Raw genomic sequence first — 14,664 nt, 5'->3', positions numbered from 1 at the left:
TTATGCTTTGCCCAAAGCAAATCTAAACCTTAAAAACAATAAGAAATTCAAATTAAATTATAACCATTCAATGAACTGTCTTTCTTTTCTTAAAAAGATATTTCAAAACAAAGAAAATGTCATTTACAAAGTTACATGAGTGTTCATTTAGAACAGGAAAACAAAAAACACCAAAAGAAAATATTTCTACAGACAAAAAATAGGCTACTTACAAATATTCACAAGATTCATTCTCGTGGTACTGATGGAGTTTTGTGCATGAAATGACAGTTTACAGGAGTGGAAAATGAAAATAGAGCTTTTTATTAGAAAGACAATAGTACATAATTTAGCCCTTGGGGAAGGTAGTCAATAAAAAAGTGGAGCTATTTCTATTTCCAAGTACCTGTCACAGACACTCTCTCTTTATTCGGTCTCTACTTCTGCTTCATTCTCTGTGTGTCACCCTTCCACACTCATCCCTTGAGTCCGCTCTGTGTTTCTTTTCACCTCTATGCACACATCTGCAGGAGCCTTGGGATTCCCTCTTTCTGCTCTGCTCTTCACTGGGGCTCCGGCTTGCTCTCTTTCTCTTCTGTCTTGGCCTTGAACTGCTGTGACTTCTGCTGGAGGTTCTTTGGTCTCTGTCTTCCCTGCTTTGGCTCCCACTATTCCTCTCCTTTCTCTCAGATTCCCTCTTGCCTGGGCTGTGGTTCTGCCTTTTGGACTTTCTTTCAGAATCACAGTAGCTCCATTTCTTATTCTCCCCAGAACTCTCTTGCTTTGAAAACCTTGACTTCTCCCTTGCCTTTGCCTTGTGACCATAACTACTGGAGGGCTCTTCATGATGTTTGGCCTTCACAGCCTTTCCCCCACTCTCTTCAGAATCACTGCTGTCATCTTCTGAAAACTTGGCTTTCTTTTTCTTCTTAGAAGCCATCTTCTTTCGCATTTTTCTCTCTTTGCTGTCACTCTCGCTCTCACTCTCACTGCTGCTTTCTGAAGTTTCACTGGAGGAGGAAGAGGAAGAGGAAGAGGAGGAGGAGGAGGAAGAAGAGGAAGAGGAGGAGGAAGAGGAGGAAGAGGAGGAGGAGGAAGAGGAGGAAGAAGAGGAGGTGGAAGTAGTAGAAGAGGAGGAGGAGGACTTGTTTTTATGTTTTTTGTGTTTACTTCTGCTTTTCTTCTTTTGCAGCTGCTGCTTCTTTCTATCTTTTTTCTTTTTCTTCTTTTTCTTCTCAAGGCGATCCAATTTCCTTTATTTGGAGATAAAAAGAGTAATCAGTATGCTAAACATAGCTCCTTGATTTCAGTTCAGTGGCTCAAGATTGTACAGTGATTTTTAAAAAAAGGTGTTGATACTGACTTTCTAAATAACCATTTCTGTATTTTATTAAATATCAACATTTTCTTACTTTTCTCTTTTCTATAGTACTTATTCTTTACTGAGGGGAATGGGGTCAAGTGGCAAGAAAAGCATGGGGTCCTCCAAAGAAATTTTGAACTATAAAGAACTTTACAGATTATATAGTTCATCTACCTGTAAGAATAACATGAACTAGTCTTCTGTAACAACAATAATAATTACACACACTTATGCAGAGTTAACTGCTGTTGACTTAAATGGTATACCTTAAAAAAAGTAAAGATAAGTGTTTTAAATTATAAAACGATTTGGAAGCTATAATGTATTGGAACCAATCAAATTCAGAAAGACAATTTTCAGGTAGCTTTTAATCTGATTCTATCACTTTATTTTCTTCTCTTTTGCTCACAGTACTGAATCAGAAATTGACATTACAACATGCTAATAATAATGAAATGGTCATTCTGAGCTAAAGAAAGCCTAGTCTAAAAGGTCTATAAAACAACACTATATGGGATGTCTCAGAATTTGGGTGTGTAGTCTTAAAAAGTTATATATTGTAGCTATTTTAAAGCATAATGAAAATGTTGCTAAATTTAAAAAGGTAATCTTTGAGACTCAATGATTTCCCATTCTTTTAAAATTGATACTTTTTTGATTAATGTAGGATAGCTCTGATTTTTTTTTTTAGAATTCTGCATTTTTCTAAATAATTAAGATACTAGTTAGATTTATTTAGAATTTAAAGTTTTTTTTCAAATTTCTTAGAATACTTAACTGGTTTATTAGATATCTCTCTTCTGCTCTAAAGTATATGTTTTCAGTAGGCTCTGCTTTCATAAAGGGGAAAGGAAATTTACCAGCCTCTCTAAAAATTCCTAACAATTCTGTGGTACCTACAAAATATGAGCTCCCTCTATTGGTACTCTAGTAGAAATTTCATAGTATTAGGGGCAAACTGATACACAGAAAGAAATGGACAAATTAAATGTCCACTAGAAACCCAGAACTGGTTTAATTCAAATGTAGAAAAGATCAAAATTAAATGAAAACATAAGAAATCAGAAATGTTTTCTAAGGAAAACTATAAACAAGAAATTTAAAATCTATTTTTAAAAAGCACAATCTATAAATGTTTCATCAGGATATTAGAAAAAACATGAATTTATAATGGTAATGTATGAAACTGTGCATTCACTTCTTATCTACTAAATTTCATCATTATAGTTATTCTAAAAACCAATTAATGTGATGAGGAGAATTGGAGTGCAAAGTATCTTAGGCTCACATGCGGTTAAATATGTACATTAAAATTCAACATAAAGGAAATTATAGCTCAAGTCATCAAGTATAAACTTTGATATAATTACCTGAGCAGTTTCTGTTTTTGTTTAGTTGATAGTGATTTTAAGAATTCAACTTCTGGGTCTTCTTCACCCTCACTTGCAACATATTCCTGTACCAACAAGAGGATGAAATTAAATTGTGAAGTTTCCTAACAAGTTATAAGTTTGCTTGACAAATACTTCTGGGTAAATGGTGGAAAAAATACCCAAGAGGGATATGATGAACTGGGGCAGAGATGAACATCTGAGCCAGCATCAGGGTGTTTTAAGGTGGGGTACCAGGGATATAAATCATCGCATGTCATAGCTTTCCTCCCCACCTTCTTCCCTCAGGCTGAATTATGTCGAACCATAGAGATTTATTTTGAATTTTAGAGATTTACGTAATGAACAAGATCGTGGCTCTTTAAAGGAACTTTAAAGCAGATCAAAATTTTGGTTTCAAATTTTCAGTAGAACAGAGAATATTATACTTCGTATTGGTTACATTAATTGTCTCATTAATTTGTACAATCCCCAAATTCTCAGAATCATTGTGTCCATATGTGGGCAAATAAAAAAAAAATTAAGTGAATTAAAAAGTTTAAAATACTGTGTTTGTAATTTTGAGGGGGTTGCTTTCTCATATTTCTTTTTATTCACTTGTTTCTGTTATCCAGATTTCTTAAGATCAAGCATGCTAAGAACCCTAACCATTGGTGTTGGTGGATAGCCCATTTACACTAACCAGAGGAGGTTTCATTTATTAAAAAAGAGGTTTAAAAATAAGTTCCTATTTGCCATCTTGGTAAAGAAGCAAAACTACAATACATCTTAGACATTTTCTATTGCTTTCTCTTGCTTTCCCATGGACATGCATATTGGAAAACATTAAGTAGCAATTCACAAGCAATCACATTTAGATTTATAGACATTTTCAGCTTACTGATAAAAAGATCATTACCTGTGATGGATCATTTGCGGTCAAGTTTCTCCCCAGTACATTTCGTTTTAGTGCAAACCCACTGTTTCTCATCTCCGCTATTAGCTCCGAGGGGTGCATTGATGGCCCTGTTCACAAAAATCACAGTTTGAATGTATCATTTATATCTCTCTACCTTTTTTGGACTCCACAGTAGGAATGCAGTTGAAGCTTTGTTAAGTAAAATCACAGCTAAATCAACTCAATAATCTTCTGCTGAGCAAATAATCAGATATGATTTTCTAAAACAGCAGTCTGGAGATTCAGAATAGAAAATAATTGCATTTTTCTTTACGTGCAAGGGGATTCTCTTCTTATGTAACTTTGTCATATTGAAAAAATACATTTTGTTATTGCTGGATTTGAGATTTTGAAACCTAACAAGAATGAAGAAAAGATCATAATTAAACTTCTGACGGCCACTCTTTACAAAAAGCCAATTAAAAATGGATATTTTAAAGCCATAAAAACAAATTTTTCTCATGTGGATGTTGGCATCAAACAAGTCAATAAATTCCCAAATACTATATGTACAATATATCTAGACCTGGAAATTTTCAGTCATGGGCTTGGGGAAAAGCAGACTAGAAGAACATAAATATGGCCAAACATTATTATTATTATTTATTATTATTTTTTTTTTGTGAGGGGTCCTGAGGGTGGTGGTGGAAGCTTTTGTTTGCAGCTGAAATTGCCATTTTAACATGATTAAGGACTCAATCCATGGTTTATTTCTAACCATTTAAGAATGGCACAAATAGCCATAGCAAGAATGGGACAGGAAAAAAAAGGAGGGAAATAAAAATCTAGAACAATCCTGTATAGATTTTTCAGTATGTCCTCTCGCTTTCTCTCTCAGCAAATTAGAACATACTCATTTCTTTCCCACATTTATTTTCACTTTACTCTGCAATGTTTTTGAAAGTAGTTGGATAGTAACAGAATGTGGACATATGATGACCTTGTTAAAAAGATCTTGTGGTTTCAATGTATTCATGAATCTAGTTCTGATTGCAAAAGCAGTATACACTTAAGACATTTAACTTCTTTTGCCATATTCAGTAGAAGGTGATTATAGAAAAAGAAAAGTAATGAAATGGGAATTGGACTCTTGATCATTTCCCTTGGAAAATTATTTTGTGGGTCAAGTTGGAATCAGGTGATATACAATTGAATCACAGACTTTACCATCCCTGCCACTGTGGATAATTTAGAGCTGACTTTGTGAATTGTTGGGAAGATACAGAGGGGAAAAAAAAATCTGTTTGGGGGGATGGTACTAAATAATGATAATGATATCTTAATCTACTGAAAGAAGAAAATAGCATGAAATTAACAAATACTATGGTAATAAATACATTTCATTCTAATTATTTTATTGAAAAGGAAGTCCAATATAAGGATTTCTGAGATGTTAACAGTATTACTTTCTCTTACTTATATCTATCTATCTATCTATCTATCTATCTATCTATCTATCTATCTATCTATCTATCATCTATCTATNATCTATCTATCTATCTATCTATCTATCTATCTATCTATCTATCTATCATCTATCTATCTATCATCTATCTATCTATCTTTATATTTTTAAGCTTTTAACTTCTGTGTATTGGCTCCTAGGTGGAAGAGTGGTAAGGGTGGGCAATGGGGGTCAAGTGACTTGCCCAGGGTCACATAGCTGGGAAGTGTCTGAGGCTGCATTTGAACCTAGGACCTCCCGTCTCTAGGCCTGACTCTCAATCCACTGAGCTACCCAGCTGCCCCCTTTTTCTTACTTATGAAATTTAATTATTACTAATTATTTCAGCTAGTCCAATGTGCTAATATGAAATTTGACAATTAGGAACCCAAAATGATACATTTCTAAATAAAAAGGGAATTATCACTGCTACTCTTATTGACTGCAATTAAGGTCAATACAATTTGTTAACCTCAACAATGTAAGACATAGGCTTAAACATTTTTTAAGAATTTAGGCATTTTCTGATACATCCGTTTAGGTGGCTATTTGAACTTCATATTTAAGAATATAATTTACAAAACAGAAAATTTCTGTGCTAAAATTACAAATTACATTTGTCAACAATTTCATTAAATGACAGATGAATTCAGCAAGTTAACATATTAGGAATTAGGCTAAAAAAAATCACTTGGTGTACCATTCTTGTACGAGGACAAAGAGCATTTCCATTATGATGAGAAGTTACTAGTTTCATCAGTTTTCATCAAAAGATGGATAATTTTTACAAGAGTAAAAAAGAACCACATGGTTTTCACATTAATTTGACTGTGGTACTTATAGCTACTCCAAGGAAATGAAAGTCTCCATTTTTTTCCTTGTTAGGCTAATTATTCTTAGTATGGACTGGTTACAACTTAAATAAATGTCAGCAGGCATCATCTAGAGCAGGGGTTGGCAACTTTTTTAAAATGTAATTTCATGAGAGCCGTACAGTGCTCACAGTGCACGCTCCTGTAACAGCGCCTGAAAAAAAATTGACTTTATGGCTCCTGCAGAAAGAGCCATACATTGCTGACCCCTGATCTAGAGCAAAGAGTATTAGGCTTGGGGCCTACAGATTGGATTTTCATCCTGACTGCTGCTATATGATTCTGAGCAACATTTAATTTCCCAGGGCTTCAGTTTCTTCTTCTGCAAAATAAAGGATCTCTAAAGATCTTTCTAATTAGAAAAACCTTTGATTCTATTTTCCCCCCTAAAATACTTCTTTATCACAGCAGCTAAACTTTTTCTGCAGAAGATAAACATATTAAACACAACTATTTGAGACCTTTGGCGTAGTCTTTGTACAATCATGATAATAAACATAAACAGATATTATTTTGTGAATTGAATGAAATGGTTAGGATTATAATAAAATGGTTCTGATTCTGTTTTGGATACATATATATTTATGTGTTTATAGTTTTGTTTCCACATATATGAATTAACAGGAAAATGCAATCAATTGTTTACATTTAACATACTTTTTTTAAGCACATATGATTATGGCCGCGGGTATTTCTTGGAGAGAGCTACTATTTCTAATGAAATTTCCTCATTTTTTATACTTCATGTATAATTGTAATCTATAAGCAGAACTAATGACGATTTTATATTTAGCAAGTAGCAGCAGTAGTATATCAGCTGTGAACTGGTTAATGATATTCTCTTTCCAATTTTCGAAAGAAAATGGTGCTATAATTATACAAGCACCTTAAGTTTACTAAACTCTTCACTTATTACAACCCAAATAATATAAATTAGTGCAATTCCCATTTTGCAAACCAGGAAACTGAAAGTCAAAGGATTAGTGATTTGACCATGAATACAAAGTTCGTAAGCAAAGAGATAACACTTGAAACAAAACCTTTTTGCTGCAAGCCTAATATGCTTTCTATTATATCATACTTACTTCTGAACAAGAAAAGATATGTAAAATAAAGATGAATTTAAAAAATACTTTGTCATTAGCATCATTGAACATTCTGTTTGAAGATTAGAACAAGTAGGGTTAAATCATAATTACATTAAAAAAAATTAGCATGTCAAACTGTAGCTATCATGTGGTAGTTACTATATAATAAATTTTAGTGTTCGAAAATGAACAAAAACTCATTTTCTCTCTCTTTGACCTTTCCAAACCTTCTTCCTGAGGAAAAAAACAAAACAAAAAACCTTGTAAAAATATTAACTGTGAACCAAAACAAATTCCTGCATTCACCATTTTCAAAAGTTTTGATGGTGGTAAAATGGTCTGTCAGCTTTGAACAAATTTCCTTATTCTATACTCTTCTTACAGTTCAAACTGAAGTACCATAGTCTTAAAGACAATAAAATTTATGTGACAGTTTTTCTGTTATCTAAGCTACTTGAAGTTTATAGATAAATATAATGGAAAAGGCATTTGTCTTATTTCCAGAAGGAACTTAGAATCACTAAAAAAAGACAATGGAGTTTGCAGAAGCAGTCCCAAGTGTCTCCACTTGCCTGTTCTCCAGATACTTTAATTGGGTTGAACTATTTGAGAGATCTGTTCTTGAATCAATTTTGAGAACAATTTGACCAAGTTTATTCTCCTGCTGACCTCACTGGGTCACTGCAGAAAGCAACCTGGCAAGAACTTAGTAAGTTCTCACCAGGGAGATCATCTCTAGTAGGCTACTGGAGAACCAGCACCAGTTATGGGGTTAGTCTCAGTGTTCTACAATATACAGATGGTAAACTCTGAAAGCCAAGTCAATAAATAACCTGTATTCAAAGTACAGATTGCTCTAAGAATGCTCACATGATCTGGCTACTGTTTAAGTTTGCTGCAGTTTACAATCAGAAGCAGAATTTGGATAATACTTTAAATTCCAATTCTATACATAACAAACAAGAGCAGAGGGTTTGTCTCACTGACCCTTTGGCAATCCAGTGAAACCAATGGATACCTTTTCAGAATAACAGCTAAAGCGCATAAAACAAAACTTCAAAGATTACAAAGGATACTAATTGTACTGACATAGTTATTAAATTATTAAAAACAAAACAAGCTCATTGACTTCTGATTAAGAACTCCTGAAAAAGACAGAGTAACCAAGAAAAACTGGACAAAAAGAGGAATGGCCACTGATCAATAGGTAATTTTTTTTTGTCCAGACATGTGATTCCATCTGTATAGGGAACTCTCAGTGAGAAAATAATTTCCTCCTCCAATGCATATCAGCAGATATTCTGCAACTTACCTTCTTAGAGGATTGCCTGGGATACTACTCGAGATTAAATGACTTGCCCAGGGGGGTCCACAAAGCTAATAAATTTCAGAGGTGGGATCTGAACCCAAGTTTTCCTGCCTTGAAGGCAGTTCTCTATACACTATGCTGGGCTACTTCTCAAGTTAAAAAAAAATATTGTGACAAAATCTAAATTTGATCACTTTATTTCAGTATTTCAAAGATTTATGATTTCATTGTTGTTAAGTTCTTGCTCCAAAGTACAAACCTTCCACATAAAATGACTCAAATTGTATCACACAAGAAATAATGTTGCAAAATTTAGAAAACCTTTTGGTTATAAGATGCATAAAAGCCTATAAAATTACAAGTGCTACATAAGTGCATGTGACTGACAGAGAGAACAGTGTTAAGTGTCATCAAGCTGCTTTCTTTCCATGGGCCTCAGTTCTCTTGTTTTTGTGAGGAAAGCATCATTTTAAATATGAGCTGTAATTATTATGATAGAGATTTTCTGTGGCACATAGTGAAGGCTCCAGTATCCATTTCTTGAATTCACTACAAGCAGGAGGTGCACCTCTCAAAGCCAACATCTCTTTCATTATTTAATCTAAAAAGACCTTCCACGTGATCACCACTTCTTCCCTGGCTTTGTGCTGCTGCTGATTTGGGAAAATGGAGTCGTAAGAGAATAGGTGTTCCATTGCTCCTGATTATCTCTGAGGAATTCCTTCACCCATACTTGATATTATAAGTGTCACTTTGTAAGTTGGTAGTGCTTTTAAATAGGGCATCACTGATAATAATTGTAAACTTATTGCCAGCTAATGGAACACAATAGGAAATGGGTGATTTAAATGTTTCTGGTTAGCTTCTTGCTTTTTGGTTATTCAAGGACCTATGTTTTTCCATGTGTTCAGAAGAGCTGACATCTATGGAGTTATAGTCTTAAAAATTTTTTGTTGGTTAAAAATATCCTTCAAAGGCCTTAAATAAATAAAAATATATCTTATATGACACATTAGCATAATTTACTTAAAAAAAGCTAAACTGCCTTTATTAAGGTTGCATGCCACTCCTGTCACTGACTTATAAAAGGATACTTGATAGCTGCCACTTACATGCAGAAGTTCAGAAATGGGACTTGGGACTAGGAAGAAATGGTAGGAATATTAGTTTCCTAATGGGATCACAGAATTTTTACTTTTAAGAAAGCTTAAGTGAATAGTTCTCTTTAAAAATTTCACAGTAAGAACAAGCAATATATAAGTTCCAAATAAAAAGTGAACTGGTTATTAATAGAGTGTGTGGGTGATTTTTATTTATATAAATGAAAATGTTTTATGTATGATTTTCTAAGGGTTATGCAAGAACCAATTGTACTAGATTGTAAAAAAGCTCTTTCATACTAGGAATTTTTCTGACACATTGCCAGTTCATCTTCATGGATGCTGAGAACAATGGGGCCTCTTATTGTCCTTATCTGAGTTCATAGGGAAGAAAGTCAATTTAATTGTTATTAAAATGTTCGATGTTAAGGAGAAATTCAACATTTAATTTATGTCTAAATGTTGTCTGAAAGATACACAAAAGGCAAAGAAATACAAAACTCTATTCTAGGACAAAACTGCCATTTTAAAATTGTTCACATTAACATATGTTCTAGAAAAGCCTTGTTCTTATTATTGTCCACCTTGGGGAGTCAATGTAGTTGGAGGTGAGTGAGTTATATTTGGTTGTCTTACTCATTATCATAACCCAATTTTTAAATAATTTACTTATTCCTTTTGTTTTGTTTTTTTATACCAGTCACTTCCCAATATAAGCTCTTACCTCTAGAACTCTTTCCTGTAAGAAAGGAAAAGAGTTAAGCAAACCTGACCAATCAAATGACCCCGTCTGGCAGGATATGCAACATTCAGTACATGTTGTCATGTGCCAGTCCTCCTGCCTCTCCTCAAAAAGGAGGAAAGTATAGATGAGGCAAAATGTAATTTTGAGACAAAGCATTAATAACTGAGAGAAATCAGAAGTCCTCTGTAGGAACTGACACATGAATTGGGATTAAAAGCTTAGTATTCTAAGAGGTAGAGATGATTAGGAAGTACATTCCAAACAAAGGAAGACTACTTGTACAAAGCCATGGAATGTAATAGCTGAAGAATTAGTAGGCAGAGACAGAAAATGTGGAAGATGTGAGCCACACTATGGAAAGCTCACAAAGCAAAGTGACTCCTAGACTGAGGAAGTCAGTGTTTAATCTAGAAGAAAGAGGAAGCCCCTGAAGATTAGTCATTGCAACTAATTTTAGCCTTTTTGTGTTGTGTTGTCATTATTGTAATCATTATGTATATGGCTTTTCTGGTACTACTTTCTTTAAAACATTTAAAAAATTAATTTTGTTAAATATTTCTCAATTATATGTAATATCTTAACGTTTATTTTAGAAAACTTTGACTTCCAAATTCTTTCCCTCCCTCTTGCCCTTCCACCACCCACTGAGAAGGCAAGCTGGTACTACTTTTCATGACTCTATATCAGAGGCAACATAATCCTACAATAGTGTTAAGGCTAAAGAATTAGGAAGAATGAATTTGAATCCTGCCTCAGACTCTTAGCTGCGTGACCATGGGCAAGTCACTTAACCTCTTCAAGCCTCAGTTTCTTCATCTGTACAATGTAAATAATAGTTTTACTTCACAAGGCTATTGTGATGATTGAATGACCTAACATATCAAGTGCTTTGCACACCTTAAAGTGCCATAGAAATATTACTATTATAAGCTGCTATCAGTTTATATAAATCTTTTCAGGTTTCTCCAAATTGCTCATATTTGTAACTTCCTTTAGGCATATTATTCTGTTACATGCATGGACCATGGTTTAATCATTTCCTAACTAAAGGGTATCTACCGATTTCCAATTTTTTGCTACCATAAAAACATCACTCATGAAGTGCTGATGGATTCTGCAGCAGTAAAGTAAACTTAAAAATTTCTTATTCCACTGTAGTTTAAGAAAAACTACATTAACACTGGACATTTTGAAATACTAAACTGAATAAGAACTATTAAAAATGAACTGTTTGGGGGTAACTAGCTCAGTAGAGAGTCAGGTCTACAGAGGGGAAGTCCTGGGTTCAAATCTGGCCTCAGACACTTCCTAGATGTGTGACTTTAGGCAAGTCACTTAGTCCCAACTGCCTAGCCTTTATTGCTCTTCTGCCTAGGAGCCAATACTTAGTATTGATTCTAAGACAGAGAATTAAGATTTAAAAACAAATGATTAACTGGTTTAATTTTAAATTTAAACAGAAAACAATATACATGACTACAATAATGTAAATGGAAAGAACAACCACACACACAAATACAAATCTAAAATGAATACTGCAGAATTATGGAAAACAAGTTTGGCTTCAAAGAAGAGATATGAGAAAACACATCCACTCCACTCTTGCAGAGATGGAAGATCCACAAGTATTGTACAATGCATATATTTTCAGACTTTTGGATTAGTTATGTTGATTCCCACTCCCCTCCCTCCTTTTGTCTTTAAAAGATAAAAACGGTTTCTGGGAGATGTAAAGAAACAAATACTGGAGGGAACTATAGTGATATAAAAAACAAGTATCAACAAAACCATAGTTTTCCAAAGACTTCTTATAGAAGGTGGGATTTTAGTAGTGATTTGGCTGAAGTCAGGATAGTCAGGAGTCTTCAGAAAAAGAGGGAGAATTTCAGACAAGGAAAGAGTTGGTAAAAATGCAGTCAGGAAATGGAGAATCATGTGAGAGGAACAGCAAGGAAGCCAGTGTTACTGGATCTCAGGGATGAGCCAGAAGTGTCTCTGAAATTTTTTACATAAATGATAGGAAGAATTATGATGCCACTGATAAGCCAGGAAGTTGGGGGAGAACTGATTTTGAGAGGCGATTAATTTACTTTGGGATATGTCAAATCTGAAATAACAGCAGACATCCAACTAGAAATGTTCAGCAATGCGGTTGGGATTTAGCATTTTCCCCTCATCAGACTAGACCTTTCAGGGAAGGACTTGTTTTGTTTTGGGTACTCTGAAGACGTGGGCATCTAGTCTCAACCACCAACTAGCTGTATGATTTTTAGAAAGTCACTTAGTTTCTCTAGTCCTTAGCGGTATCACTTTGAAAATGAAGAAAATGTACTAAATTATCTTCAAGGTCAGAGACAAGACAATGAGCTCTGCAGCTCCTGTTATATATCAGTGATTTGGTATACACATGCACATATTGCTTCTGTCCTCTAGCTTTGATCTAATTTTAAGGATGGTTTGGTGAAGCACTGTCCAGGAAACTTCCAGCTTTACAGTTCTGTGCCAACTCTTTCTTGTTGTTCTTGTTCTTGTTCTGCATTGTTTTCATTTTCTTGTTTAATGTATTTTCTCTGCTAGGATACAATAGAACCTTAAAGATGTTTCTTTGTATTCATTACTGCTCTGAATATAGTGTTTCTCTCATGTTATCTTACTTTTAAAAAAAATATTTTATTTTAAAATTTAAAACCCTTACTTTCTGTCTTGGAATACTGTGTATTGACTCCAAGGCAGAAGAGTGGTAAGGGCCAGGCAATGGGGGTCAAGTGACTTGCCCAGGGTCACACAGCAGGGAAGTGTCCGAGGCCAGATTTGAACCTAGGACCTACTGTCTCTAGGCCTGGCTCTCAATCCACTGAGCTACCCAGCTGCCCCCATGTTATCTTACTTTTAAAAAATATGGCTCATGGCAGTAGGTTGTAGCCTTGGTAAATGGTTTTATTCTATAACTAGATTTAATGCCTTGAAGTCAGAGAGAACTTTTCTTTATCTAGCTCAGGGCTAGTAAAATATATAATCACTTCTTTAAAGGAGAATTTCAGAATTCTGATATATCTTAGCAAACTAAAATAAGACTTTAAATATAGCTTATCCTAAAACAAATATAATACACATCACTACATCAAATATCCATCAGACAGTTGTCTGAGGCTCAGAAGAACAAAAAGGTATGCCCATGGGTCACATTGCTACGTCAGAGAGGACTGAGTACATTAACCCACATTTTTCTGACTCCAAGTTTAGTACTCTATCCAGTATCTCTTTTGCTTCTCCTTCCCCTCTAGCTATCTATATCTATCATGTGTATGTGTATGATAAGTATATGTGTATGAAAGTAAGATTATAAATGCTGGATTATTTTGTTACGGGTGGGAAATATAAATGCTATTAGGTTGTTTCACAGAGGAAAAGCAGTAAAATCCAGGGATGACTTGGATGGAAGTCAATTAGCTCACTAGTTGGCCTAAGTTACTCTTATTCTTCTACTTAGTCACAAGCTTACTCTTGACACGGAGTCTGCAGATTTTGAGTAGGTAGAATGATTTTAATAGGAATAGTTATACAAAAAAGTAATATGAAAGAATGATTTGAGGGCTTATATTATGAGTGGGTGTGAAACACACACTCATCATAATATCTTCCTGAGATTAGGAGATATGTAACTTCTACCAACCCCCCCATATTTCTCTAAAACAGAGCTGAGATTAATTTTATGATATAATAGTACTACAATTAACTAGTATATCACAATGGAATTTCATGTTACAACCCTTTAAAAACAAATCTAATCACGCTGAATTATGATAATGCTTAAAAATAGTTTTAAATGATTTAATCATTGATAATGGTTTAAAGTAAAATGGTAAAAAAAATTTAGAGTATTAATCATCATTATTAGTGTTCAGACCTTTGGAGCATTGTGGTGTTACCAGTTTGACTTTGCACTTTCTCTGACTTGACAGGCTTTTTATATAGTCCTCTCCTGTGTACATTAATATTCATTTTCCATTAAACTTTTTTAAATGCCACAAATACAACTGGTTCTCTGATTGGTCTATTATACATGAAAATGAAGACTGAGACAGACCTATATTCTCAGTTTGTCTCAGTTATGGCCAATCATTGGTTCATTTATTAGTTTTTGGAACCACTTTTCTGCTGTTTATTAATTAGTTTGCTTGCATAAGGAATATTTCTATCATGAAATTCTATTAGATTTTGTCATAATAGGATTTCTGATTTTTAAGGGAGTTTCCATTAGAAATTCCATGGCAGTCAGATGGAATTTTCAGAGTGAACATAGAAGGCATTGTTAAGGCACTTTTCTAGCTATCTCTCTATGCCTATTAGAACTTAGAAATCAGATAAATTTTGTGAAATTTCTTGGCCAGTCATCTTCCCTAGGGGCAAAAGAGTTCATTCAATGGAAAAGAGGA

At 34.2% G+C, this 14,664-nt stretch overlaps 1 protein-coding gene across 2 annotated transcripts in view; it reads right to left on the bottom strand.

Annotated features, from left to right (window-relative positions):
- Positions 1–209: 209 nt before the first annotated feature.
- Positions 210–14,664, bottom strand: part of CIR1 (corepressor interacting with RBPJ, CIR1) — a 35,445-nt gene continuing 20,990 nt past the window's right edge. Inside the window, exons 8-11 of one of the 2 annotated variants that reach the window (XM_044669783.1) lie at positions 3,632–3,738; positions 2,713–2,798; positions 1,130–1,232; positions 210–1,033 (exon numbers count right to left, since the gene is read on the bottom strand). In XM_044669783.1, coding sequence (XP_044525718.1) covers positions 428–1,033; positions 1,130–1,232; positions 2,713–2,798; positions 3,632–3,738 — 902 coding nt within the window. In that variant the 3' untranslated portion in view covers positions 210–427. Of the gene's footprint in view, positions 1,233–2,712; positions 2,799–3,631; positions 3,739–14,664 lie in introns of both variants that reach the window. The other variant, XM_044669782.1, reaches the window with a different exon arrangement.

Source organism: Gracilinanus agilis, chromosome 3 (genome assembly GCF_016433145.1).
Source record: "Gracilinanus agilis isolate LMUSP501 chromosome 3, AgileGrace, whole genome shotgun sequence".
Lineage (NCBI taxonomy): Eukaryota > Metazoa > Chordata > Mammalia > Didelphimorphia > Didelphidae > Gracilinanus > Gracilinanus agilis.
This window is presented reverse-complemented; position numbering and strand designations above follow the sequence as displayed.